This window comes from Scomber scombrus, chromosome 1 (genome assembly GCF_963691925.1).
Source record: "Scomber scombrus chromosome 1, fScoSco1.1, whole genome shotgun sequence".
NCBI lineage: Eukaryota > Metazoa > Chordata > Actinopteri > Scombriformes > Scombridae > Scomber > Scomber scombrus.
In genome coordinates, this window is record NC_084970.1 from 25,276,299 (window position 1) to 25,303,611 (window position 27,313).

At 38.2% G+C, this 27,313-nt stretch overlaps 1 protein-coding gene and 1 long non-coding RNA gene across 2 annotated transcripts in view; both read right to left on the minus strand.

Annotated features, from left to right (window-relative positions):
• LOC133991015 (uncharacterized) overlaps positions 1-27,313 on the minus strand; it is a 558,552-nt gene that overhangs the window by 245,755 nt on the left and 285,484 nt on the right. The window lies entirely within an intron of this gene.
• Positions 1-27,313, minus strand: part of LOC133977789 (protein diaphanous homolog 3-like) — a 176,466-nt gene that overhangs the window by 57,678 nt on the left and 91,475 nt on the right. Inside the window, exons 23-25 of the mRNA XM_062416074.1 lie at positions 25,088-25,212; positions 21,104-21,268; positions 12,001-12,136 (exon numbers count right to left, since the gene is read on the minus strand). Of these exons, the coding sequence (XP_062272058.1) occupies positions 12,001-12,136; positions 21,104-21,268; positions 25,088-25,212 (426 nt within the window). The remainder of the gene's footprint in view (positions 1-12,000; positions 12,137-21,103; positions 21,269-25,087; positions 25,213-27,313) is intronic.

Sequence of the window (27,313 nt, forward strand, 5' to 3'; positions counted from 1 at the left end):
ATCTAATTCTAATTCTAAAGACTAAGACTTTATGATGCTACCAGGATCTATAAAGGGCCAAAGGTCATCACTTTCTATATAAACATTGGGTTTTATTTTTGTGAAAGTGGGAACAAGAACAAATTAAAGCACCCATGGGTGTGGCAAACATGCATATTTTTGCAACTCTGGTGACAAAAGGTATGCCTACAATACAATCCTGAAATACTACAGCACAAACAGGAAAAAGGGGCTGAAGAAGGGTGAAATGTTGTTAGGAAGAAGCTGGTGGAGTTGGGCCATACAGACACGTTTTTAATAAGCTAGGCAGGCTAGCTAAGTGGTGAGAGTCCTGGGGTGCAAATGAGCAGCATCACAAATATGATCATATTGCACCTAAATAAACTGAATTACAGGGTAGCTTCCGTTATTTAGCATTTCATAGGTGACAAAATCCACTATAATAACTCCTGCCTTGATCAACCGTACATATTGTTGCATTGGTTTCCTGTCAAATAAGGGCTAGGGTTTGGCCATCAAATGGCTATATCCCAGTTCTTAATCTACAGTAATGGAAGGATGTCTCATATGGTGTAAAAAATATTTATTTAAATGTTTAAAAAGTGGCAAATCATATAATAGCTTTCTGCTAAGTTTGCTTCTATTAGACTGTTCTATTGCCAGCATGACAGATTATAAATGAATTGAGCACAGTCCATGTTTGAATGTGTTTTTTACATGTACAGACTCAAATTGTGCTGGTCTATTTCAAATGTTGTTAATAAGGACCAGGACTGAAATCAGTGGTCATCCTATAGGTATTTGATGTTGTTTTAAAGCTTTGATATCTAGCTTGCCATTTCTGCCAGATGCCTACAAGCTTTTCTCTATCTCTGGGATTCTTCCATGAGCGATTACCTACAATTGCTACAGTCACGCTTCACCATAGAGCCCACTAACCGATCATTTCATCTACTTTTCCTTTGTGCATATCATGCAACACCACAGTGGGTTCCCTGCAAACCTACAAAGACTGTCAATCAGCACCACAGTACATGGTTCCTTTGCAAACCCTCCTTTAAAGCCCTTGTATTAAAGGAAGAGGGTGGTGGTCCCAGGGTGGTGGGCTGTGGTTGTACTGAAACACCAAAACCCACGCCAAGCTGCAACTATAAACACACACACACACACACACACACACACACACACACACACACACACACACAAACACACACACACACACACACACACACACACACACACACACACACACACACACACACACACACACACACACACACACACACACACTGATATATCATGGCCCACTTCCTTGTCTGCCTTTGTCCTATGTATGTGTTTTTTGTGCTTTTCATTTGCAACAGTTGCATTACTCTGGCTCATGTGTGCCTAGTTCTTCATCATTACGCAGAGCGGAGAGGCAGCACGGATTTCTGAGCAACAACAACGCTCCTCGACGTCCAAATTTGTCTCCACTGCTGTGGCAATTCATCACAGGCAGCAAGCTTTACACTCCACAACACACATAGACACAAACACAAAAAATACAGACAGTACACAGAAAACAAACAAAAAGGAGCAGATCAATCTATTGCAACCTGTAGTGTGTGCCTTCATGTGTAGTACTCCGTTTGACTCCAACCCACAAGAACATGAAACACTTTGTGTGCCTCAGGAGGCAAGGAATAACGAAACCCACTCAGATCTCCTGCCTCAGGAATATATGGGAGCAAAAACAGTCCAATTTTACACATCAGTCAGAAGCAACTCAGATAGGCCGAGACAGAAAACTGCTTTATAGAATGTAGACAAGAGGTGCTTTCAGTCAGCCCAACACTGAAAATCATAAAACATATTTATGTACTCACACCCACATGCTTGCAAACTTAGAGAGAGATCATGGAATTGTCACATGGATAGTAATAGAGGAGGAACACATGGCAGAGGAATATTAGTCAAGCTAGTAGCTGTGAAATGGGTTTGAAACAGTCATTCAGCTTGTGAAAGGTGGCGCTGGAGAGGATGTGGCGAGAGAACAAAGACTAGTGAGAGGAGCGGGACAGTGAAGAGTGGTATCCCAGCTTTGGCAGTAGAGCTACTGATTGGTCCTTTGATGTGCACAATTCGCCTGCCTTTTTCTATTCTGCTGCATCTGGGATCAGAGCTCTCATGACAGGTGTGCAATGTGACTTTTTGCTTTAACTTCCACAAAAACTGAAAGGCACTCTCATAAGCCAGTCTAGGCCTCACTGATGTCTATTTAAAGAATAGTAAGAGTGTCTGCCTTGTGCTCACATCTTCTTTATTGCTGCTCCACCGTGAGCTCCAAGTCCCATGTTTCAGTAGCAAAAGACAGCAGTAACTGAGCCAAATGAGCTCTACTGTGAAGTGTCAAGCTTGACTGCCATCTTTGGGAGAAAATGTGTGTGGATATGTCCTATATTACGTTGTTAGATGTACAAACAGATGTACAAGTGAACAGGTAAGATCAACAAGAAGATAAGCAAAAACAGATGGGTTGTTTACTCTACCACAAAACAAAACAATCCACTCTAGGAGTGGAATCAAGACAAAGCTGAACCTCCACCTCTGGGAAAAGGCTGTACTTATCCCCCTGTCTGTAGTGAAACTTCAATCACCATCTATTTAATCAGAGCCTGTTCAGACTGGCGTTTTCTATTGTCTGGACAAGCAGCCTGTCAGTGTGTCAATGTCTACCCTCCATTCAGACCCGGGCTAATGTCTCCCGACACCTCTCTCAACAGGATGTGGCACTTATCATCAGGACAATGATCCGGCTGTAGCAGTGTGTAGCAGAGGTGGGCCAGAGCAAGGCAAGAAATGGGGTCAGCTGGGTTGGGATGAAAAAGCTAAGGGGGGAAAATAACATGCCTGAGTACAATGAATACCGGCCAACCACTGTGTTACCTTGGAGACTTAGAAGGCAAATGGTGCCATAAGGTCAGTCAGCCATTTCTCGCTCTCTCACTATTGAATACCCTCTGTTCCACTTTACTGACACTGATATGGATGATGTATAGGGATGAACCACCGACTTCCATGCGTCATTACCAGCTAATAAATATTCTAAAAGGTCACTGATGTCAGCCAATCATAAAGAAATCAGCATCTTAGCCAAGCAGAACACAACATCATGTTATCAGTTAAATACATAAATTAACAGATAAACCCAATGCAAATATCTATTTTATTGAAGCAGTACTTCACAACCTGGGGGTAAGGATTCGGACATGGGTTCAGAGGATGATGATTACCATGTCAGGAAATTTTAAGAAGAAGCTAAATTCAACCACACTGAATTGTTTAGTTTTTGGACTTTTCTGTTTGCTTGGTTTTTTTTTTCTCCTTTGTGAAATACACAGTCAGTCAGTCTGAGAAGAGAAAATCATTCCATTATATCGACATGCACCTAATTAAAGGGTTTGGAAGAAGAAGAATTTTGCTTCATATTAAGGGATCACAAGTAGAAAAGGTTGGGAATCACTGCTTTACAGCAATCAGTCATAGGCAGTCATAGTGAAATTTTACCATTTGTATTTCTAAGCTCTATTACAAAATGTTTTGGTAGTACAAAGTCTTGAAATGAGAATAATGATGGGCAAATGACTGTAAAATAAAGGAAAAATAAATTGGTAATACAAGTCAGTCAAACCTGATATCCACATCAAGAATGATGAATAAGATCAGAAGTGCCTTTTGCAAATCCATATATACTACAGTAACAAAGGGTAAGTGTCTATTACTGTATATAAGGGAAGCAATTTGGATTCAATTGCATTTAACTGATCTTGAAGTAGACACCATAAATATACAATAGCTCAGCTTCTTAGAATTTTCCTTTATTACATTGTTTTCTGTCTGCTCGAAACATACAGTAAATAGGCCATTGTTTTTAAGTTTTACATTTAATTTTCAAGTTTTAAGTAATTTAAGTATTTGCGTTAATTTGATAATTAACTCGATTTGTGTTTGGTTCACCACATGCACACCTCATAACACAGAAGACAAGCAGTGGACACTAGATTATTGTTAGTATAGCTGCCAACTGCAACGTTGGGCATAAGATTACTGCACAGTGGTTGCTAGCAGGCAACACTACCATTCCAATATTTCCATCAAATTGTCAGTTTATTATAAATGTAAAAACATAATGAGGGAAAATAGTATAAAATGCAAATTAAGTGAGCACCACTATAATACTAATGCATCATATGGATGCATTACTCCTGCTTTGAAAAAAATACATTTTAATTTTCTTTCTTTCTTTCTCACTCTCTCCGATGCCCCCCTCCCCATACTTTTAGCATCTTTGCATGCAGGGGTGCATCTCTAGCTGTCCCTCTATTTGACGTCTTAATAGTTCATCGCTCGTGGCCATGTAGGGAATGTTAAATAAAGCTCTGATGTGTAATTTGTCGCTCCACAAACATTCCTGCTCCTGGCCTACCCTGGGAGTTAATGCAACAGATTTGTCATACACAAGCTAGGCACAGCTAGAGGAGGGGGGGAAAAAAACACCTATTCAATCTGAATTTCAATCTCCATAGGGCTCTATGCAAATGAATGCAAGCTGATGCTCTCACTCTCAGAGACTACCAGAACACACAGTGCAGATGACGAAACCAGGCTGCATATCATTGTGTAGGTAGAAGCCTAGTCTGTGGCAAAAAGACAGAGGAATATGAGAAGGTTTCTGTTTGAACTATACATTTCAGGAATACATAAGTAGGCAAAGCTACGCCTAAACCAGCTAAAAACAAGCTAAAATCCATTTTGATAATTTCCTCTAGGAAACCCTCAACCTTCCTCCTTCTGTCTCTCATTGATGTGCCCTTCAGCATAATGTGAATATGCAGCCTCTCTGGGGCTTTTTAGGGAATTGATGGATAATCAGATGATTACACAGAAAATCTCCATTGAGGACAATCCTCCCTGACAAACAAAGAGAAAGCTCTTTAGTTAATAAATAGGCTGAGAGACAGACTGCGTGAGAGAGAGACAGTGTGAGAGTGTGTGAAAGAGAGTGAGTAAATCCTGTCCTGGGTTGGAAGCACAATGCCAAATCACTATCACATATTCATTTCATCCCAGCAATCTGTGTGTACGTATGTGTGTATATGTGCATGAGCGAGTGTGTGTGTCATACATTGCCAAAAACATCACTTCTTGGGGATGTCACTGAGTTTGCCTTTAGCTTTATCTTAATTTGAGCGTATCTAAATAAATTTCAAGCTCTCGGCATATTTGTATAAGCCTTTCTGACAAAATTTGGCTGAAGTTTATTTTTATGATTTATTTTATTTTTTCTCTAAACTACTTTTCTGAAAAAGAAAAGTTTGCAGTGAAACACAAGTCAACACACAAACACAGAGGAAAGAAGTCCAAGCTGTCAATCTGAGCAAGTTACAAAACTAAACACGCATGAATTTTTAAAACTAACATAAGGATACCAATATAAAGTGCCAATAAAGAGTATTTAAGTCCAGTTTTTTTTGTTCACAACATAAAGTGGATGTGCTTTTTTTTCCCTCTGATACTAATAAACTATGAATATGTATTATGTCAAAGTGAAAACAAGTTGATATACTGTAAATTAAGTATGCATATGAAACCACCATTTTTTGATTAAGTATTCACCTTCTCTTTCAGCCAATATTTAGAAGAGGCAGCTTTGATTCTAAGTATAAAGGTCTGTATCATGTGAACGGCACAGTTAATCCCCATTCTTTCTTACAAAAAATACTGTTAAGTTCTGTTAAAATGCAAGGAATCAATAAGTGAACAGAGATTTTTTAAGTCCTGTCACAATTTGATTGGATTGGGGTCTGGTTTCAGACACGGCTTTTGTTTTTAAGGCAATCCTGGGAAGTTCTGGCTTTTTGTGTTTGGGGTCATTGTTTTGCTTGAAAGTAAATCTACTGATTTGCAGTTCTAATGTCGGATTTCGCTGCAATTATTTTACTGTCTACTTCATGAACCCTGTATGTCCAGCTGTGAAGCATTCCCATCACATGAGGCTGCCACTAACATGTTTCATGCTGGGAATGGTGTATCTCTGTTGATGTGCAGTATTTGTCCTACAGTTTAGTTATGTTTAGTAGGGGTGGAACGGTCACAAAATCCATGGTTTGGTTCATATCGCGGTTTTGGGGTCACGGTTTTCGGTTCGGTTTATGTTTTTCTTTTCTGGGGGGTTTTACACTTCATTTCTCATATTTTTAGACTGGATGACGTCATCAAGGCAAGAGCGCAATACAGATTAATTAAAAAAATCCTTAGTAGTTTAACACTAACCAACAGTCATGTCTCCAGGAAACTTTTAAATGAATGCCTCAGACGAATTAACATTATTTTACACACACTGACTAGGGAGTGAACACAGGCTGGGGTCTGGGATTCCCCCTGGAGAAACACGTCATCAGGAGGGATTCCCACCTGACCCTTACTGAAGGAGGAAAAGATCATCACATGAAGACCATCGTGCATGCATGCTCCATAATACATTCATTAGTTTGATGAAGTTACTAGAAATGTCCCGTGCTACTTTGTTTTTCTGCGTCAGTTTTTTTTTTTATATGCGCATTGATTTATTTACAGCCTGCACTTCTCCTGTTCAAACGACCAATTGTCGACTGAAACAAAAAGATTGTTTCAGTCTCATCAGACCGTAGAATAGTGAATATGTGTTATATGCATTTCTATAGCAAGTCAAGAAATAGATACTGAAGAATGAAAACTTTCTGACATAGTAATATTTCAAAAAATAATGTTAGCCTATATTTGCATTAATGTGAATATCGTTACCTCTAATAACTGCAAACACAAAGCAGAACCTCATCCTTGACATCTGCAGATCATTAACTATAAATCAGTAAAAGCTAGGGATGTGAATTTCATTCAAATAAACAACTCTTTTTTCTAGTCATATATTAAGTCAATGAAGTTTTCTTAAAAACTGTTAAAATCTCGTCTCGTCTCTTTCTCGTGAATCCAATATCGTGTATTGCCTCGTCTCATGAGCTGAGTGTATCGTCAAACCCCTAGTGAACGTTAATAAGTCTCCATAACATAAACACAATCCATGCAACATTAGCTCTGGTTTGGTAATTTCATTTTTTTGCTTAAACTCTGGTTGCTGGTATTCTCAGATAATCACAGCATGATGGATATACACTAGATAAATACACTACTGGATTATAGGGCTACATGATATGGACAAATTATCATATCTCGATATTGAAGCCAAATATCTCGATATCGATACGATATGAGTGATTTCACACTTTTTTTAAATTTAAAGTGTAGCAACAGTGAAAATTAAGCATTCTTAAACAAAACAGCATAATAATATTTTGCAATTTTGCACTCATCATAAAGTTAGGGTATGACCATTTGAGAAACACTCAGGGGCATGTATATTTTTAAGTCGTTCTGGTGCACTCAGAGAGCAAAATGAAGATATCTATAAAAAAAAATGTCCTTCAAGTACTTATTGGACTTATTAATCCAAACATATCTTTTTCAACATTGTGTTTCTTCAAATAACTTAAGTAACTGTCTTTACTTATTGATAAAAGACTCGACTTCTAGATGACTTGGAAGTGGATCACGATCATAGTTGATGTATTTCACACATGGAAATAAAGAATATCTCTCATTAAAGCCTTTGCTTTTTTTTCAGAGGTTTGAGGTGGAGCTGCAGGGTTGAGTGGAGGTGTGTGGGGAAGTTTATTAGTGCTGTTGAACATAACCGCTGTGAAACAATCAGAAAATATGCTTTATTGATCTGATTCACCGGCTTTCTGCCTGCCAGCGCTCCCTCTCTTTATTCACTCTCTACCTCGCTCGACCACAGCTAACACAACACTGCCCGCTTATTCCGTGTCCGGACCTTTTATATAATACAGCGAGGCAGAATTAAGTTGCAGTATTCCCGCATTGAACAGCAGTGTGATGAGAAATGACAAACTGCAGCAGAGGCTAACGTTAGCTGCAAATCTCTCCTCCGGGCAGCGGACACAGACATACAGGTGGAGAGTTGTCACAACTTTACTCAGTGATTAAACAATTTAATCTGCATGAAAGAAGATAACGTCTCGTCCTATTTCCCTTATATCTCCACATTTGATATCATTCATATTGTCACTTTTTGCGATATTAATGTCTTGCACGTTCATATCTAGATATAGATACAATAACTATATATCGTTCAGCCCTACTGGATTAGGGCACAGAATAGAACCTATCTACCTGAATCTTGCTTATAAATTTAAATAAGACATGACCCCCTGTTTGACTGAGCCCAGCACTATAAAACTTTGGCCAGTGACAATTGGGGGATGTCCAGACCAAAGTAAAGGGAAAAGAAGATGCTTATATCATGTTCTGGCAAAGAAAGGCCTTGTTTTGGCTAGATAATACGCCCAACAGCAGTACTTTGGCCTTGATGGAACATGGTGCTTCTCCACTTGCACTCTCATGTCTACAGGAGTGCTACAGTGGCTGGCAAAGACATGTTAGCTATAGATGCTGTTGCAGGGCCGGGACTGCTGAGCTCAACTCTGCCAGCCTTGGCTTTGGCATTGAGAAAGGATCTGGAGGCTGCACTATTGAACAAGTTCCTGGCATGAGCTGTGTTCCAAAGGGGAAGAAAAAACAAAAAAACAAAAAACCTCTGGCTCTTGGGACAAGATGCTCTGGCACAAGGTAGGACATTGCATTCTTCACAGCTATGCCTGAACGTGCTTGGTAAATAGATTTAGCATTCAAGCTACTTTATCACTGAGGGTCACAGTAATGGATGGTGGTAGAAAATGATATACAGTACAAGTGAAAAGTTTGAGTCTAAACTTTAGATGCGCTTTCTCATTCAAGGGAATGGGAAGGTGTATCGAAACTTTTGACTGATTCAGTACATGCAGAGATCATGGAAAAACTTCATACATCCCAATATGCAAGTTGTGATTAAGAACACATTGTGCAAAACACATTATACCTGGTCAAGATAAAGGCCAAGTTGAAAGTTTGCCAGAACTCACAACACAACTCGCTTATCAGTCATTACAGAGCTCAACTAACTCTTGCACTAATCAGTTAACAAACAATAAACCTGTGAGTATAAACTCACAGGATCAGAAAACAAATATTTTCTTTCGTAGAATTCTCCATTTAAATGCTTTTTTTTAAACAATTAAATAGGCAAGAGTGGAAAATTAGATGTTAATTATTCTTTTTATTTACTTTGATGTTACAAGGCATCTCATTGGACCTAAGTAAACATTTCCACAAATAATTTTAAAAATATTTTGTATATTTTGGATTTCATGAGTTGTATCTCCACCAGGATACATTGACCCTATTAAGGTATAAAAATGTATATGTATATCCTGGTGCAGGTTGCCTGTTTAAGGGTTAAACAAACTGAGCTCAACTGAAGACCACATGTTTTGCTTACAAGACTCAAAATGAAATATTCAGTGCAAATGTATTAATACAAATTTGTGATGGTGGACTTCACATCAAATGATTACCAATTTCCACCACCACCCTTTACAAACACCTCTGCTAACTCAGTTACTGAAACTATGCTCACTGGTTGCCTAGTTGTTAGAGTAGTTGTTCTCCAACCAGGTGAGTCAGGTTAAGGGTCATTTTAGCAAATCATCTATCCTGCTGAAGTGCAATTAAAAATAGCCCATAACCCTGACAGATGCGGTTCTGGACTGACTTTGTGCTATGACCTCCCGTAAGGGGTCAAGCAAGAGGTAAGTTTTGCTGCTCAGATCAATAACCAATCAATAATCACAATGACACCTTTACAATTCCAAGGTTGAAATATGCAGTGTTATGCATCAAATGACTACCTTACATTGTTTAAGTCATAAGATTGTCCACTAATTATGGGAGGACAATCGAATGTGAATGTTACCCTTATGGCACAATAATATAACACAGTCTGTTGCGACTAAGTATATGCCTGGTATGATGATGTTAAGTTTCACTTTAGATTTCCATATATGGTAAACTACATTAGATGGATTAATTGATCTGAAATAATAACAGTCAAGCGTGATGATTTCAACAGGGGTGACACTGATTTAGTGACACAGACACAAATATATATTTAAAAGTTTTAAATGGACTGTACTTATATGGTAAATGGACTGTACTTATATAGCGCCTTTCTAGTCTTTATGACCACTCAAAGCGCTTTACACTACATTTCATTCACCCATTCACACACATTCATACACTGATGGCAGGAGCTACCACGCAGGGTGCCAACCTGCACATCAGGAGGAAGTTAACCATTCACTCGCATTCATACAACCGCCAATCTTCTAATTGGAGGACGACCCGTGAGGGTGGCTGTGGCTCAGGAGGTAGAGCGGTTTTACTATCACACTATGGGTAAATTGAAATTATGTTCAACATTACTCATTTGCTTGTCCATGAATCCAAATGCATACAAAAACGTTCCTTTTTGCACGTGAGTTTTAATCTTTCAAGAGATGAATACTGAATTCTGAGAAAAAAGGTGAGCCATCAAATAATACAAGCTGAACTTATGTTTGCTTGATAAATTAAGTGTAATTGGTCCTCATTCACAAACAGTGCGTACGCACAAATCTGTGCTTAAACCATGCATACAAATGTTTTAAACACAAATCCAGGAGTCATCCACATGTTCTTACCTGAATTTGCACTTACTCAGCAAAAGAATTTAGTACTGCCTTACACCATGCGTACGCACAAATCATAAACATTCCTCAGTCATAAAAAATGATATAGTCAATATTTATTCAATGTAAACAGTATATTAGAACCACAAATATTTTGTAAATGATCATAAAAATCTGAAATGTGATAAAATGTTTGAATATATTAAATTATCCTGTTGCCACCTTTAGATGACTATAGCTTATATATTGGAATTTCCATATTGGAATATGACATCGATTAATTTCCTCCATCAGATTTGGCCGTGATTTATGCAGCTGGTTAACGGCCGGTTCAGTGTAGTTCAGAAGTGGCACAGAAAGAGACACTCTGTTTTCACTACATCGTGGCCTAATGTGGACAAAAACGAAACATGATGCGCACCTGGTGCAGCAGTAGAGATTCTTTTAGATCAGAGGTTCTCAAAGTGGGAGGCGGGCCAAACAGCTTCACACTTGGTGAGTGAAAGTGAAAAAATCTTTGAGTAATTTTCAAAAGGAAATCACACAGAATAACCTAGAAGCGTGTAAATTCATTAAATAGATATTTCACGGACACAGTAGTTTTGAGGAATTTAACTGTTTTCCTTACTTTCCCAGAGTCAGAAGCGCCTTTTTCAAAACTTTGTCTGAGGACAGGTTCACATCCTCAGACTTTGAAACCACTTATTAAGATCAATTCCACAGATCTACACATGTACCATATTTCGTTACAGAAGTACTGCATGGTTGTGATGCAACAGGTATGCCAGCTGTATACATGACTGACAATCAGGCTCGAAATGGTTGTGCCAATGACATGTTTAACAGCCAAACCTGCAATTTCTGGCTTCTACTTCTGAAGCTTTTTCTACATTTTTACCATCATGACCCTCTATTTGCAATAAGTGACAGCTCTCTCCACTGTTGTATCGCTCAAACAGCTTACCTTGTATAGAGAAATGGGTGGTATGTATGGGTAGAGCGTGGTAAAATGCAAATTACAGATATGTGCTTGCATGCGCTTGTCAATTTAAAATCATTCAGATTTACTAAAATACGCACGGTCAAAATTGGCACGTGTCATGAATGTATGGTAATTTTGCATGCATACTCATTTTATGCGCAAAGACCAATTCTACGCTCATATTAGTGAATGAGGGCCGTTGTCTTTGAATTATCTTTTACAACATTTGACTCTGATTGATTTTGCACACAGCAGCATGTAAAGGGGCTTAACGATGCAAGATTTGACAGGCAAAGCAGATTGAGCAGTCTGTACCTGCATTGACTTCCAGCAATCTCCTCTTCTTCTGCTGTCTCTCCTGTTTTTCACGCTCAGCCTTTTCCTTTGCTGCCCGTGCTCTCCTCTGTTTCTCCTCTGATTCCCTCTGCCTCAGGTTCTCCTTGAGTGCTTGCTGTGGGCGGAGAGAGAGAGAGTGAGAAAGAAGAAAGAAAGAGAAAACGATGGATTGCTAAGTGGGGTTAATTACAGTAGTGTAAAGCCTGTCAAAGGCAAAGGCAGCTGTCAAAGCCTACAGACGTCTTTATCAGGCACCATTAAAGTCAGATGCAGCTTCTAGGTTCTTTGCCACTCCGGTCTCCCTAGAGACAAAACACCTTGATGCAAGGGACCTGAGGTACTAGAGATACGAAATAATGATGGCACAGTGACCTCAAGACATGAACTAGAAAATGCTGGTCCATCCAAAACACTTTCTTTTTTGTTCATATCTTTCCTTCACATTCAAAGAAAAACATGTATTCCTATTTTTAGATATTAGAAAAGCTCTGTTTAATTTTTTAGTTTTTCTCTTTACAGTCTATTACAGAGCCAAAAAACATCCTTGGCAGCATCTCTTTAAAGGACAAAGCAAACAGTGGGAAAACATTATCATGCTTTAAAAAAAAAGATGTTAACTCTGTATCAAAATGTATTAAGTATAAAAATGCAAGGATTGGCCACTGTGGGTGTTTGTTATTGTATGTATATAATATGCATTAGGGTCAGTAAGATAACCTCAGTATCACCTGGTGGCTACTGTGAGAGTTTTGTCCGGTCACTTAACAGCAGGCAGGTTTTAATAGCAATGCTACCTGCAATGCAATTCAATAGCAACAGGCTGTAGGCACTGAGCTGAACCCAGCTTACAGGTTCTGCTGTGTGGGCAGATGTTGATGTCTACCACACTACCTGCAGGTGTAAACAAAAACATACATTTAAAACCGGCTGAATTTGACAGACTGACTACATGACACTAAAGCCAATTCCTAGATATAATTCAACAAGAATAATTAGCCATACTCAATATATTGCACTTTTAAGACTAAACCTGGTACTTATTTGTAATATGATTATACTTTCAAAATTGCAGCTTTAAAATAAAATGTAATGCCTTGTAAAAATACAAATTACAAACCATAAGTCTTTTCTCTTCACCATTTCATTATTCTGATTGGAAATTACACTCTCAAATGACTTACATTTGGGAAGAATATTGCAATACAACAACACAGTAAATATTAAATAATTGTATTAACTTACTTCTTTTCAGGAAATGCTTTAGGTCTTTTCCAACCAATTCATAATGAATAATAACAATAAAAAATGTGCAAAACCTGAATAAACATGTGATGATAATTTTATAAAACAAAATATGCAATCAATATAAGAAAACCTTAATCTTGACTGACTTTCAGACTTTCAAAGTGACATTTTTTCACCATTGTCCTACTTTACCACTAGATCAGAGTTTTAGTGGTACCTTGTATATTTTCACTAGCCAAAAAATGATAATAGCTCTTTTTTCTATAATTTTTAGTGATGTATTTATTGTATACATAATACAGAACAGTGAAGTTTCCTTTACATGTGGCTGTTTTCCTTTAGGTATGTATATGTAATCTTTGCACAAACATAAAAAATATAAAATTTGGACAATACTGAATTAGTAAATTAATAATGTATAATGTAGGCTTCTCCATACTTTGTATAAAGCCAAACAGTTTAGAAAACATTGAGAGAAGAATTTATGATAAAACTATTTTAGTGAGTATGGATGATCTTGATAATAAACTCTAATAATAATTAAGAACTGAGACAACACTGACATATCTACATAAATTAACTTGTTAACAGTGAGAGAAAGAACATAATATTTCTTTTATGTTCACTGCAAGGTCCTTCTGTCTGCTTCTGCAAGTCACCTGTCCACTACAGACATGGAGCTGAACTGTAACGCATGAAAAGGAAAAAGGCAGAGGAGGAAAATGAAATGGAAACTAAGAGTGTTGTCTCCACGGCAAATCATCTGTCGAGTGTTTGATGGGGTTTTTTATTTCCACATACCAGCATGAAACAATCAGAAAATAGCATTTTACGTTTTCATTTTAGCTACTCGCTCTATGCACTCTACCAGCACTGCTCTCTCATTTTCTCTCTTCTTTTTAAAATGAGTCGGGAAGGGAAGCGAAAATATCCACCTCTTATCCTAAATTGTTGACCTATGATTCTGATTGAAATTTAACTGGGCTCGGACCATCGGATACGTCAGACCTTGACTTTGATTCCTTTTTCAACCACATACTGATCATAGTTTGCCTGCATTTAAACCACAATAACCCAGTTTCAGTTTTAGATTTTTAGATGATGTTTTAGATTTAGATGTATGACATTCTGATGGTGCAAGAATGATTGTGATGGAGTTTGTAGTATCACATGTCATTCACTGGTAAAATACAAGCCCTGAGACTGAAATAACTTTTGTACAACATTCAGCAAACAAACAGGTCTTGGGACAGGAATGTCTCTTAACATTATTGACGTTTTTAGAAGCTGATGTAGCCAATTTCCAAACTTGTCCAAAAAAAAAATTGCCAGTAATTCTATTCTGCCTGTCTATGAAGAATTATACTATAGGTATGATATCTACCGTACATCAACACTGTGGGTACAGGCGCTATACTCTCTGTGCCAAAGGGTTATTAAACTCATACAATGGTGTCGATAGCTCAATAATGCCACAGCCAAGAGATGGACTGCATATTATTTAATAAAGTGCATGATTGCCATCCTGATCAATAGTCAGTCACTTAAAGCAAGAGAGTCTGAGCTTTTATCAAACACCCAACTCCCCCCCCCCCCCCACACACACACACACTGTGTCGTCTCCCCTCCTATTACATTATTCACACGAACCGGCTTGACAGGCAGGTCAGTGGAAGAATAGTGATGCTGAACCAACATGAATGGATGGACACAAAAACACACTACAAGAACTGTGTAGTATATGAAAGATTACAGTAGTACAATAAAGACAGGCAGTCACTTACTGAGACCCACTGACTGTTGGAAATGAAATAGTCAACTAGGTTTCAGGAAAGTCAATTCAGCGTCAAAAAGCCACTTTACATAGAGAAGAGAATAGACAACTTGAATAAACACTCCAAATTACTAATGGTAGGAGTGTGAGGGTATACAATATTCAGTTTGATACAGCTGCACTGCTGGTAGCATATGCTTGAATCCTGCATTCTCTATGGCCAAGTGCAGCTGCATATGAGCAGTCATAAACACTTCTATGTTTATTCAACAACAAATGTTCCACCTCTAGACACTGTCACCTTGACCTTTCCACTAGAAAGAAAAATAAAAAAAAGTTCATTCTTACTTATGAATAGCGCTTACAAGAGCACAAGGAGTTTGTAGTCTGTTGGCAGCTCAGTTCACTTTAAACAACATGCATTCACTCACATAAAGAGACAACCGCAGCTGACGACACTGATGAGTGCCCGTCAGTGACTTTATAGGTATTCAGAAGAGAGTACTGAAGGAGAGGAGAAGAGAAGAGGCTTGAGATGAATTCCAAACAACTGATATTCACACTGAAGCTTTTCAGAGCTCTATTTTTAAATGAAACCAACTCCTCCACAAAATTAACTTTGATTTGATGGAATGACTGTCGGTTGCTTGTGGCAACCGGTGACTCACAAATGACTACATTCTTAATGGGCATCCAATCCAGGAAATTACAGGCAGAGAGAAATGTGGAAAAAGAAAAGGGAAGAATAAGAGTTTTGACACATAACGCAATTTCAATAAGGAACAATTAAGTGATCCCAGGTTATAAGTAGTCAGATGTGATGAATGTCTAATGTGAGCTTAGTGAAAATGCTAACATTTGTTCTACTTTTTCGCTATCAAGCAGGTCAGTCAATAAAACTACTAATTCAAACAATAATTGTATACAGACAGCAACCTAGTTTGTAGTTAAATCAGTTACATTTAGCCTCACAGACCATGAGTATTAAAAGTGTTTCACAATATGTCTCTAACTTGTAAAAGAAACACAATCTGTCTTCTTTTTTTATTTAAAAAAACATACTACCATATGAATGACAGCTGCATTATGATATTAACAGACAAAGGCCAACAATAAGACAGACTGTCTTATGGTTTAGCTTTTAAAAAACTGTGTGGCAGATGGTTTCAATTATATGGCTATGCAGATTCAGAGGAAGTCTGTAGAGGCAAAATGACATCTTATTTAAAACTGAACCCTTTACTACTGCCAGCAGCCTAGGAAAACAATGATAAGTCAATAACGGGTCAATACAACAAGTGGGCCTGTTTAAGAGAGGATCACTCTTAAACTGCACAAAGAGAACAGAGCGGCAAAAGAGCAGGTGAGACCACTACTTCAAAACAACCTTGTTAAAACAAAAATGAGTATGATCACAGCCAGCGGAAAAAGGACATACTGTTCTATCATATCACAGAACCAATTAGTGATATATATTAGTGATAAGAAAAATAAAAGCATAAAATGAATTCCTTGTGGACATTAACTAAGTTTAGACACATGTAAAAGTTCATTTTAAGGACAGGTAAGGTGGGTTTCAATTGTATTTAAATCTGAATTTGACATTGTAGACAATAATTAACATAATACTGAAACTAATTAGAACTGAAGGGACACAGATGTTTAAGTAAGTGAAGAAGAGTGTGGAACGAGAAAAAGAGTCATGTAATGTTTGTCTTTTGACAAAGCATACATTTTTATTGTAATATGGAGTTAAAAAAGAGAGAGGGAAGGAGAGGGAGAGAGAGAGAGAGAGAGAGAGAGAGAGAGAGAGAGAGAGAGAGAGAGAGAGAGAGGGAGAGAGAGAGAGAGAGAGAGAGAGAGAACCAGCTCTCTGAGGAAATTGCCCTCTGCTCTCCTTCATCACTGCAGGTCTGCTTCCCCCTCCTCTTCTCCTGGATGTCTGCCATTAGACACGCTCAATTGGATTCCTGTCAGATGTGCGGCCTCGCCCTGGGTCTCTTTCCTACGGGTGACTGAGCATGCGGTATGTGTATGTACACGTGTGTGTGTGTGTCTTTGTGTGTGAAAAAGCTAAGCAGCTTTCCCTATAAAAAATTGCCAACACAAAATGACATACACACACAAACAAACGGCACACACACATTATGTGAGCGCCGTACGAGTTCAAGGCTCAGTTCACTTCAGGCATTGGTCTAGAAACAGCACGCACCTATTAGCATGGGCCTTGGCACAGCAGGGTAAATGCTGACACAGATTTGACCGAGAGGTTACCGTGCTGAGATTTACTGTATGCCTACGTTCATTGACCTAGCCTTGGCTTCTCCCAAGATATGTCTGCGTGAAGTGACCATTTAAACGGATTGCTGAAGGTGTAAGCTGCTTACACCTTGACCTATCAAAAAGGGAATAAATAGCTACCCTGGGAGTTTTGACCATATAATACTAGTCTTTATAACACTTGGCTTCTTAACCTTTCACTGGCAGAGTCATTAACTGTTGTGTTTGGTCAGAACATAAATGCTCCAGCAAAACTCATGGAGTCTAACTCATGGAGCTAAAAAGAAATTCATATGAAATTCATGCCAACAGCAAAGATAATTATTATTAATTTGCATTAAATTGATCTATCAAAAATACTAAGGTTTGTACCATTCTGGCTAAAGAATATAATCCATATTACACATATGGAGGAAGGAGATCTAGGGCGAGGCACATCTGACAATCCATATCTGAGCACAGCGAGTGGCGGGTTGTGGCTATTAAAGTTAGGCAAAGGATCACAACATACAGAAGTCCCGAGATCAATAACATAGGTGAGAAAAGTGAGAAACAAAGGTACAGCCAGGCTAAAAGCAATGCACCTAGTTTTTTTTTTTTTTTTCCAGAATGCCTATGTGTTTTTTCAATGCCTTTGGACACTGTTTGGGTTGTTACTTCCGTCTAAGGTTAGAGACCATACAGAGAAGTCAGGTTATCAGGATGCGTGGGAAGTGTAGGGGTATGAATTTGACGCCATTTTTTTTTTCGCAATGTAAAAAAATGTACATTCTAGCTTTATGTCATAATGCTAATGTGGAAGCTGACCACTGATTGTGTAATTTGAATTTGATGGCTTAAACTAGGGTCCCCAATCAGACTAGGGAGTCCTATGTTTCGGGATATCAACAATGCGCTGTATACTGTCATTACAATTACTCACACAGCTAGTCCTTTTATTCAGTTTTTACCATAAAACATGTCTGGATAATTTCCAAAATACTGATTGTCTAAAATGTGATAATATTTTGGTTTAGTATTTTAGCATTTAAATTTAAAAAAAATGTAAAAACACTTTTACTCTGCGTGTGACTTTATAGCCTTAATACACCAAGCACGGATGCAGCGTGACATGTCTGCTGCACCAGAACGTGTCTATTATAATCAACTGAAGCTGCTACACTGACAACGGAAGCCGTACGCACCAGCAATAGGAATCTCTCTGCTCATCTCCATCTTTATGTGACTGGTCTTTTTTTTTTTTTCCTCTACGTGTGATTATGCAGCCCTCCAAGAGGTAAAAAAATATAGAGAACTGTGTAAAAATGAGTATACTATGTTTAAAAATGATTAAAATGAATACCTCATAATATCAGAGGCAATGCAAAACACCAGTGCAACCTTGTGTTTTATTTTTTTCATTGCACATTAAGATAAACCAAACACATCAACATCTATCCATGATCCTGTATCTAAAATGATCTAGTTAATTCATTTAAAACTGGTTAATATAGTCTACACTTAGAAACCCTGCATAACCAACTGAGTGACAACTTAACAAAACTCAGTGGCTGGAACATAACCAACAAAGACACAGTTGATGTAGCAGGTAAAAAAAAAAAAAAAAAAAAAAAACTCTGTTCCACCCTGCCCACATGTTGTGTCATTTCCATGTATGATGTATTTCAAGCACGGATGCACTAATGCTCTCGTTAATTAGATATTTCAATCAAAATATTTGACTGCCTGTCTTTACAAGTCTTGTTCAAAAGTCTAATTTCTCAGCAAACATTGTGTACAGAAATAGAACACATCAAAGTCAGGCACATATCACTGTCACTGTCAGGAGAATATTAGGAGAAAGAAAAGGAAAGAGAGCTAAAAATGATTAATCATATAAACTTATGATTTAAATGAAAGATTTGCATTGCAGGTGGGGTGGGGACGGGGGGTCACGTCACTATACACCAAAAATATAAACCCGTAATAAGAAAGGAACAAAATACCACCACCAAGGTCTCTGAAAAACATGCAAATGTACAAAAAAAATTTGGAGAAAAAGGCTAATCTAAAACTCAACTAATGACTCCGTAGAAAAAAGGCAAAGCGGCATGAAATCCATTTTTGTGTGTGTGGTTCATGTTAAGTTGGGGGCAGGGCAGGAACTTTGTCAGGCTAATTAGCTACTATTATCTGTCGCGCCCAGTGGCCTGTGCCACTAATCCTGCTGATTAAACACAGTGGGTCTCCACAGCCCCACAGCTCACAGTAGCACCAGACTGATAAGGCCACAGAGCTCAGTGATGACATAAATGTCTGGGTGGGATTTGACTACATAGGACTGGCACTGTTCTGTGCTTTGCACTATACCACAGGACACTGATGTGAGACTAAGTTAGTTGAGTTTCTGTCTTGATACAGCCAATGAATAAAACAATAAAAGTTTATGAGTTTCCAAACACCCATCATTTTCGTTCAGGATTTACTGCAGTTCTTCTTAAAACCAATTCAAAATTCTCCCTTACCATTTATTCGTCTCCTGCTTTTATTTTTTCTATTCAGGGCTGTTTATGATAAAAGGCAGTCCTGTCTACACATTTGGTAAAAAACAAACAAACAAAAAAACAAAACAAAACAAAAAAAACAACAACTAACTAGAACTGCTATTAAATCAAACTGACGGTGCATTAATCCAGTAGTTCATTAATTCGAGTACAATGCTGTTTAGGTTTTGCTTACATCGGTAACATTTGTAATTTTTAAAAATCGTATTATTGTATATGTGCTAATATACCCAGGAAATAGCTAATAGCAATTACTCACAAAATAGCTGATAACATGAATAACTTGGATCTCTAAGACCTTATCAAACTCATTTCTAATAAAGTAATGTTTCTAGGCATTACGTATAATAATATTGGATGGAAAAGCTATCAGCCCTGAAAATACCATTGGCCAATCAGAAGGCAGTATTACAGTTACCTGTTGATGATTAAACATGATTAAAGCCACATTAATCACTATCATCTTTTTTGTATCTTTACTAAGGAAATCAACAAAATCTTTTTGCATAACTCAAGAACCATTCATTCAATCGACTCCAAACATGGCGGGTTTATGGCTGTGGACTCAAGGGAGTGCAGTGTTGAATTTGCAGCAATCTGGACATGCAATATGTTTAATATTAATTAACTGTAAATAAACCAGCAATCAGAGAGCTGCTCCGCTCTGTGCAGCGGCAGGGCAAGGCAGAGGCTGAGGGCTCTGCCGACTGACTGCTGCATGTCAGGGAGAGACGAGAGACGAGGCGTGACATGAGTCTGAGAAAAGCGCTTTAAAAAAAAAAAAGTAGACCGCGAAAACTATGCTTTTAATCATGAATGGACACTCTTACGCCGTGCCAGACAGAAAGCGTAGCGTTAAGCGTGCTAAGCAGATCAGCAGAAGCAGTTTGTGACTACACAGGAGGCGTTCAGGAACATTGTTGAGCATAGGTCACGCACATTTTGGAAGCACTCAAAGCCCAATACACAATGACTGTAGTTACACGCATTAAACGGTGTAAACACTTCCAACGGCAGTTCAAAACCAGTTGGTCTCATACGTCCTGACACAGTGGCATGAAGCACCACTACAAACACAGCACACATTTCTTTTAAGCAAACACAGCATGAGCAGCACATTTAGCAGATCAGACATACCAAGAAACAAAACCTCAATTATTAAATCACTGCCACACCATTGTTATTATCAAGTAACATAACAAACCTGACCCCATGCTTTTTTGAAGTGCAGAATACTCACAGTGAACATGGAACGGAAGTTGCTGAGATCAGTGAACAGCTCCTCCACAGAGGTCTTCTTGGGATCGATGGCAAAGTATTCCAACACGTTCTGATAGAGCGTCTCCATGTTGCTGTGCATGATCACTAGTTTGCCATACTGCTCCTGTGCAACCTTGCCAAAGCTGTGCGGATGTTAGTCAAGGTAAAAAAGTGGATCCATGACACAGTGCTAATTAGATGTTGCAACTGGTAGAGTTCAGCCAGAAATACAGGAAACTTGAGAGGTAAAGCCTAAGGAGATCATGCTTGTTGCTGTAAGGATCCAAAGTCGTGGTAAACTGTGATGTTGCCATTGGGAGCTCTGATACTGTCAGTCAGGCTACTGCTACAGTGTGTGCTCACTGGTGTGGCCCCTGCAGCCTAAAGCATCTGTGACTTATGTCTGGCTGCTGCTGGCAAAGTGTGTTGGTGTGTGTGTGTTCTATGCACAGTATTAACTGCAAATACAAACACTAATAAAGTAATATATATATATAAATCCAGCAGTAGACCTTAGGTGTTGTACACCACTCAGACTACGCCAATTCACTCAACATTTATTCAGCTTGAATTTCCCTAAGGCCCTTATATACACAACAGATAAATCATATAACGATGTATCGGGATGGAACTGAGGTCTTGCCACTCACTCTGCACCCAAAGCACAGCTCAGTTGGCATACCAATTGCACAGTAGACTGTTCAAACCTAAACATCTGTTGTGGACTAACTACATACCCCACACAAATCACACAACACATGCATTAAAAGGTCTTCCTGGTTAAGCTAAACAAAGTAAAGGACAGATCAGCTGTCTGTGCATGGATGAAGATGAATGGGTAATAGTTGTGTCAACATGAGCTTGAGAGGTGTCAGTGCTATAACAAAGTAAGGGAGAACATGATATCACTAAAACACAACCTGCCGCTACCAAGGCATACTGTCAAACAAGTGTCACCACACACACTATATTTACTCTATGTGTAAATCTAACAAGCATAAATTTGCTGTTCAAAAAAAAATTCATGTATATCCAGCATAATTAGCTTTTTTATGTATTTATTTGTTTTTATCACCAAAAATTGTATTCTGAGCTGTCTTCACCACATGATACTATTCAGTGAAGTGCTGTGAATGATGTTTCTACTGTCCACAACAAGGGAAGGAGCACGTTTTTGATGCATGAGGAAATTATAAATTACCTTCTTTTACAAAGAAGTCAAGAAGAAAAGTCAATGTATTTATTTATTTTTTTAGATCAATAAAAAAACTACCAGTCCTGCTAATGACCCCCAAGATCCTTTTCTTGTGGCAGATAAGAGGTAACAGTGTCTGTGTGTGTGTGGTATCACAAGTACGTGGACAGCCTCTCAGGCTCCTATTGTGCCCGTTCATTATAGCTCATTTGATGGACTTATTTGAGGTCTGGCCTCAGTTGAATCTGGCTGAGGAAATGACGATCTATTCACAGCTGGGTAAATGCTGGTAAAGCAGGTGAGGGAAAGGAAGAGAGAGAGAGAGAGAGAGAGAGAGAGAGAGAGAGAGAGAGAGAGAGAGAGAGAGAGAGAGAGAGAGAGAGAGAGAGAGAGAGAGAGAGAGAGAGAGAGAGAGAGAGAGAGAGAGAGAGAGAGAAAAGAAAAAGCTAAGAACCACATTTGATACAAAGTATCATGGGGTGCAAAATATATCCCCTCTCTATTACTCCTCTGCTGGCTTCTTCCCTTTAGTAGAGCAAGCAGTGGACTACTGCAGCTCATTCTCAAAGATTCACACTCACTGTTGCTTTCTTGCTGCTTCTATTCTCCTTTCTCCCCTCTATTCCATCATCATTCTGTCTACCTTTTTTTCATTCTCCTGTTTGTCTCGTGTTTTAATCTGCAAATCTTACAAACATAGCTCATAGCTTTAAAAGTGCAACATTAGAGTAGACTATGAGTAACTGTTTACTCTGTGGTGCATGAAATCAAAGTGGAATTTTCATTGTCACCACTGTGACAGTCCGGGCTTCTCATGTTTAGTTGGCGACCATCAGTTCTGTTAGTTGAATTAACAACTGTCAGCTTCAAAAGCCCCTGTGTCAAAAATGTCAACATGATTGTATCAAGAGGCTTCTTCAAGATCAGCAAGAAGAAAACTATAAATGTCATCACCTTTGACTGGTACTTCTGGATACCCATGTGACCTGGATGATTGGGGGCCTTCAAGGATATAACTGAGCAATGTTCATTCATTATAAGTGTAGTATCCAACTTAATGAGAGATAGTGTGTAGAGAAATGGGCCATTTAAGTTGAATTTCATTATACAATGACTAGTTTGCCATCGTTGATTTAAAATGCATTTACAGTATATATGACCAATGAGTCAGTCAAACACATTGCTGTGGGAGCTGGTAACATTTACTTTGTATAACAAAATTATACTTTCAATTTATACTGCACTTATATTATATATTACATGGATTTGCAGATTATGACCAATAATTAGGCTACCAATCAAATCTGTTGCCATCCAGTTATATGCAACAAAAAAGGTTGACCACAGATCTTCATTGAATCTTGGTGGTTGTAGAGTGAATGATGGATTCCAGGTCCAAAGAACATGTGCACATTTTGCCGTGTTGAATATATTTTATAAAATGTTATAAAATATGTGTTGGTGACACAGTTAAGCCATGATTAGTGTGAATATATATCAATATGCGTGAGTATGTGTGTGTGTGTGTATGTGTGTATGTGTGTATGTGTGTATGTGTGTATGTGTGTGTGTGTGTGTGTGTGTGTGTGTGTGTGTGTGTGTGTGTGTGTGTGTGTGTGTGTGTCTCTAGCTGAATTTGGATTTGAAAATTAGAATACTGGTGTTTTGTGTTAAACTTGTGCTATTTTATCTACATTTCATTTTATTAGAGTTCAGATAACTTCAAATTTGTTGCAGTTTTTAATTGGCATTGCTGAGATAAGACATTTTGTGCAAGGCACCTGGAATTGGAAAGCAAAGCAATAAATGACAGAGCTGTCAAATCCATTTTCAGTGAACCTTTCTGTGTTGCACTCAAGTTCTCTGTTCTACTACAGTACAAGCCATCACTGCCCTTGCCCCAAGGCTGTTGATCAAAACTACATGAAGGAGGCTAGGTAAAGGGTGTATTATTGAACACCTGGTCTGAGACATAGATGTCAATCTGATCCAGTAGGATTGCATCAAAGGACAGTGAATAATTAAAACTGCTGCCAATCAGATATGGACAGCTCTCAAAATTTGGACCTGGATATTGAAAGAGGGCAGTGAAAAAGTAAAGAATTGTGCATTTATGTACTGTTCTTTTGTTTAGTTATTACAAACTGACAATTTCGATAATAACTGACATTGTGAGAGAGAAAGAAATGGACAGAAAGACAAAGGAGACTTTGTTCATAATTCTCCTTGTCTAACCCATCTCTTCATTTTGAAGTTGCTCCCAGTGCAAAGTGCCCTTCAAGAAGCAAGCTGATGAAGAAAATGCCACTCATTACTTGTACACAACATCAATCTGACAGTGGGAAGAAAACCACATATAAAGAAAAAATAAAGGTGGGGGAACTATCATTTTCTCCTTTTTTTCCCCCTTCCTTGTTTTGTTTTAACAGAATATCATACCTGTTGTAATAGGTACGGTATATTATGATATTCAAAACCCTCTACTGCTTATTTACATGAGCAGGGGGACACTTTCACAAATTTAACACAGCAGTGTGAGTATATCTAAAAGATAAAGGAAATGTGTTTAATTGGGTGTTTGATCAACCAAAGACTAGAGATTTTCTTCCCTTTAAGCCATGAAACCTGATGTTTTGCTGGCGTATGCAGAATCATAGTAATGAATGTAAAGATATACACCACAGTTCAGTTCTAGTAATACTCTTCTAACTTTTACTCTGTTTGTTTCATTACAGAAAACCCACTGGTGCATGCATGTGTAAAGGATATAGCCATTTTAGTGAAGAACATGTCGTTGGGGTCATCAGGGGAGGAGAAAGTCTCCAGGTCTCTCTCCAGCTGCAGCAGCTGCCTCTCCATCTGCCTGAGGCTCTTTTCCAGATTCTCTGCAGACACTGACACACATCCACACACATACACGCACATTCATAAAAGCACAGAAACACACCCATGCGGCAAGAAAATGTGAAGAAAGAAGCAGAGAGAGGACAACTCAATTACAGGTACAATCAAATTCATTATTATATTGAGGCCTTGAAAGAATAACAGCAAAACAACATACATCCAAAATATTAAAAAAAATAACAGAAAATGAGAGGGAACCCAGCTCAGTTGCAAATAATGCTTATTATAGGTTCATACTGTGCCAGAAATACTATGGAAATAAACAATGTCTGAAGAAAAATAAACCTCAAGCGAAGGTACATTCAATACAGAGCTTATTATTCTGTTTGTCTCTTATCTGTTCATGTATGTGTTGTGAACAATTATGACAACAGAAGAATACGATGCTCCTTACTGACACACATCTGGGAAGCAAATGCTCATTATTTTTACTTATATAATTACTGTGTGTGTGTGTGTGTGTGTGTGTGTGTGTGTGTGTGTGTGTGTGTGTGTGTGTGTGTGTGTGTGTGTGTGTGGATTTTCAGCAACAAAACCCAAGCCTGTAATTGTGAGGATGGCTGCTGAGGTAAAAAATTATTTCGACACGCTTCATCATTTGTCTTTAGTCTTACCAACAGGTGCACAGATCATGCGGGTGGGTAGGGGAACACTGAGCCTAACTTTCTGTTAAGTTGGTCATGGCTGACACTTTAAGCTAGTCACTGAATATAGCATATGGCTTAAATTACCCTGATTAGACCCCGCTTGACAAAAAGGTATAAGCTGCTTATTTTTAAGTAGTTTCAAATTTCCCCTTGATCCAAACACATGCTTTACGAGAAAGAAAAAAAGCGAGAGAACTTTAAGGTAGCTTAGTTCTCACTGAATTTATAATATAAATCTAATTTTCTGATGGGAACATACCGTTTTGGACAAACACCTAACACACACGTTTGTTCGATTAGACATCTTTGGTAAAAAAAACATTCTACATTCTACAATTTCAAGTGTAAAGGTTCAATGTCTAAGAATTGGCCATCTGATACAAACAAATAAGGGGCAGCATATTACCCATGTCCATGGCGTTGTCAAGATATCAAAATGCTACAGAGACATTAGAGACAGTGGTACAAAAGAGCTGCACAGATCAGAATAGAGAGATAACCTAACTCTAAGTAAAAACTAAATAGTTACACACATGCATCTAGAGTAGGTGTAAATTATGAAATATCACAGAACCTGACAGTCTTAATGGTAAAACAACAGTTTTCCTGCCACACAGCATCATTTTATTCATTTATTACATGCCATTTTGCAACCCAGTAACCCAGTAGATATCTAATTTATTGATATCATATTTCAATATCAATCCGGTTTACTATGATCTGCTTAATTATGCCAAATGGCCAGCTTTCACATAGCTGGTAAAATCCAGTGTAGTTTGTCAGATCAGCTGACATGACCAGCTGATGCTGGAGTAGATATCTCTACAACACCATACATACAGTATGTAGGTCTTTGACATACCATCAAAACAAACACATTTTTTCATATTCTGTTGATAATTTTAGTTCATTTTGGAATGTTACACTGTTGTTAAACTAAAATGGCCACATCTTATACACTGAACTTTTAATAGAATGTGTCTAAAGTTTGTGTCTAGAGTTTGATCACTGTCTATCACTGATAAAGGTGGGCATGTGAAGGCATCCACACACAACAGACACACATGCATTCAGCATTCAAAAGAAAAAGTAAGGTGACACTTCATTCTGATGTCACTCATGAGACAGAAGGCTGAATGCACTGCAGTAGCAAAGGGGAAAACGTGTAATACTACATAACACATAACACTAACTACATCTACATCTGTACCTGACAAATGATTATTTCAAACAGTTTCCTCTCCTCGCTGCATGTTTTACCTTGTCCGAAAAGCCACATTTTTTACTCTCTTGGCAATTTTTCTATTCACTCTTTTTCCCCTACTTTTTTTTGTTCCCCTTTCCTTTCTCTGATAGTAAGCACTGACACTAATGGCTAAGTCAGTTGAAGGCACAAAAAATGCCTCAGCACACCAGTGCTTTGAAAATCTTGTCACAGAGTACG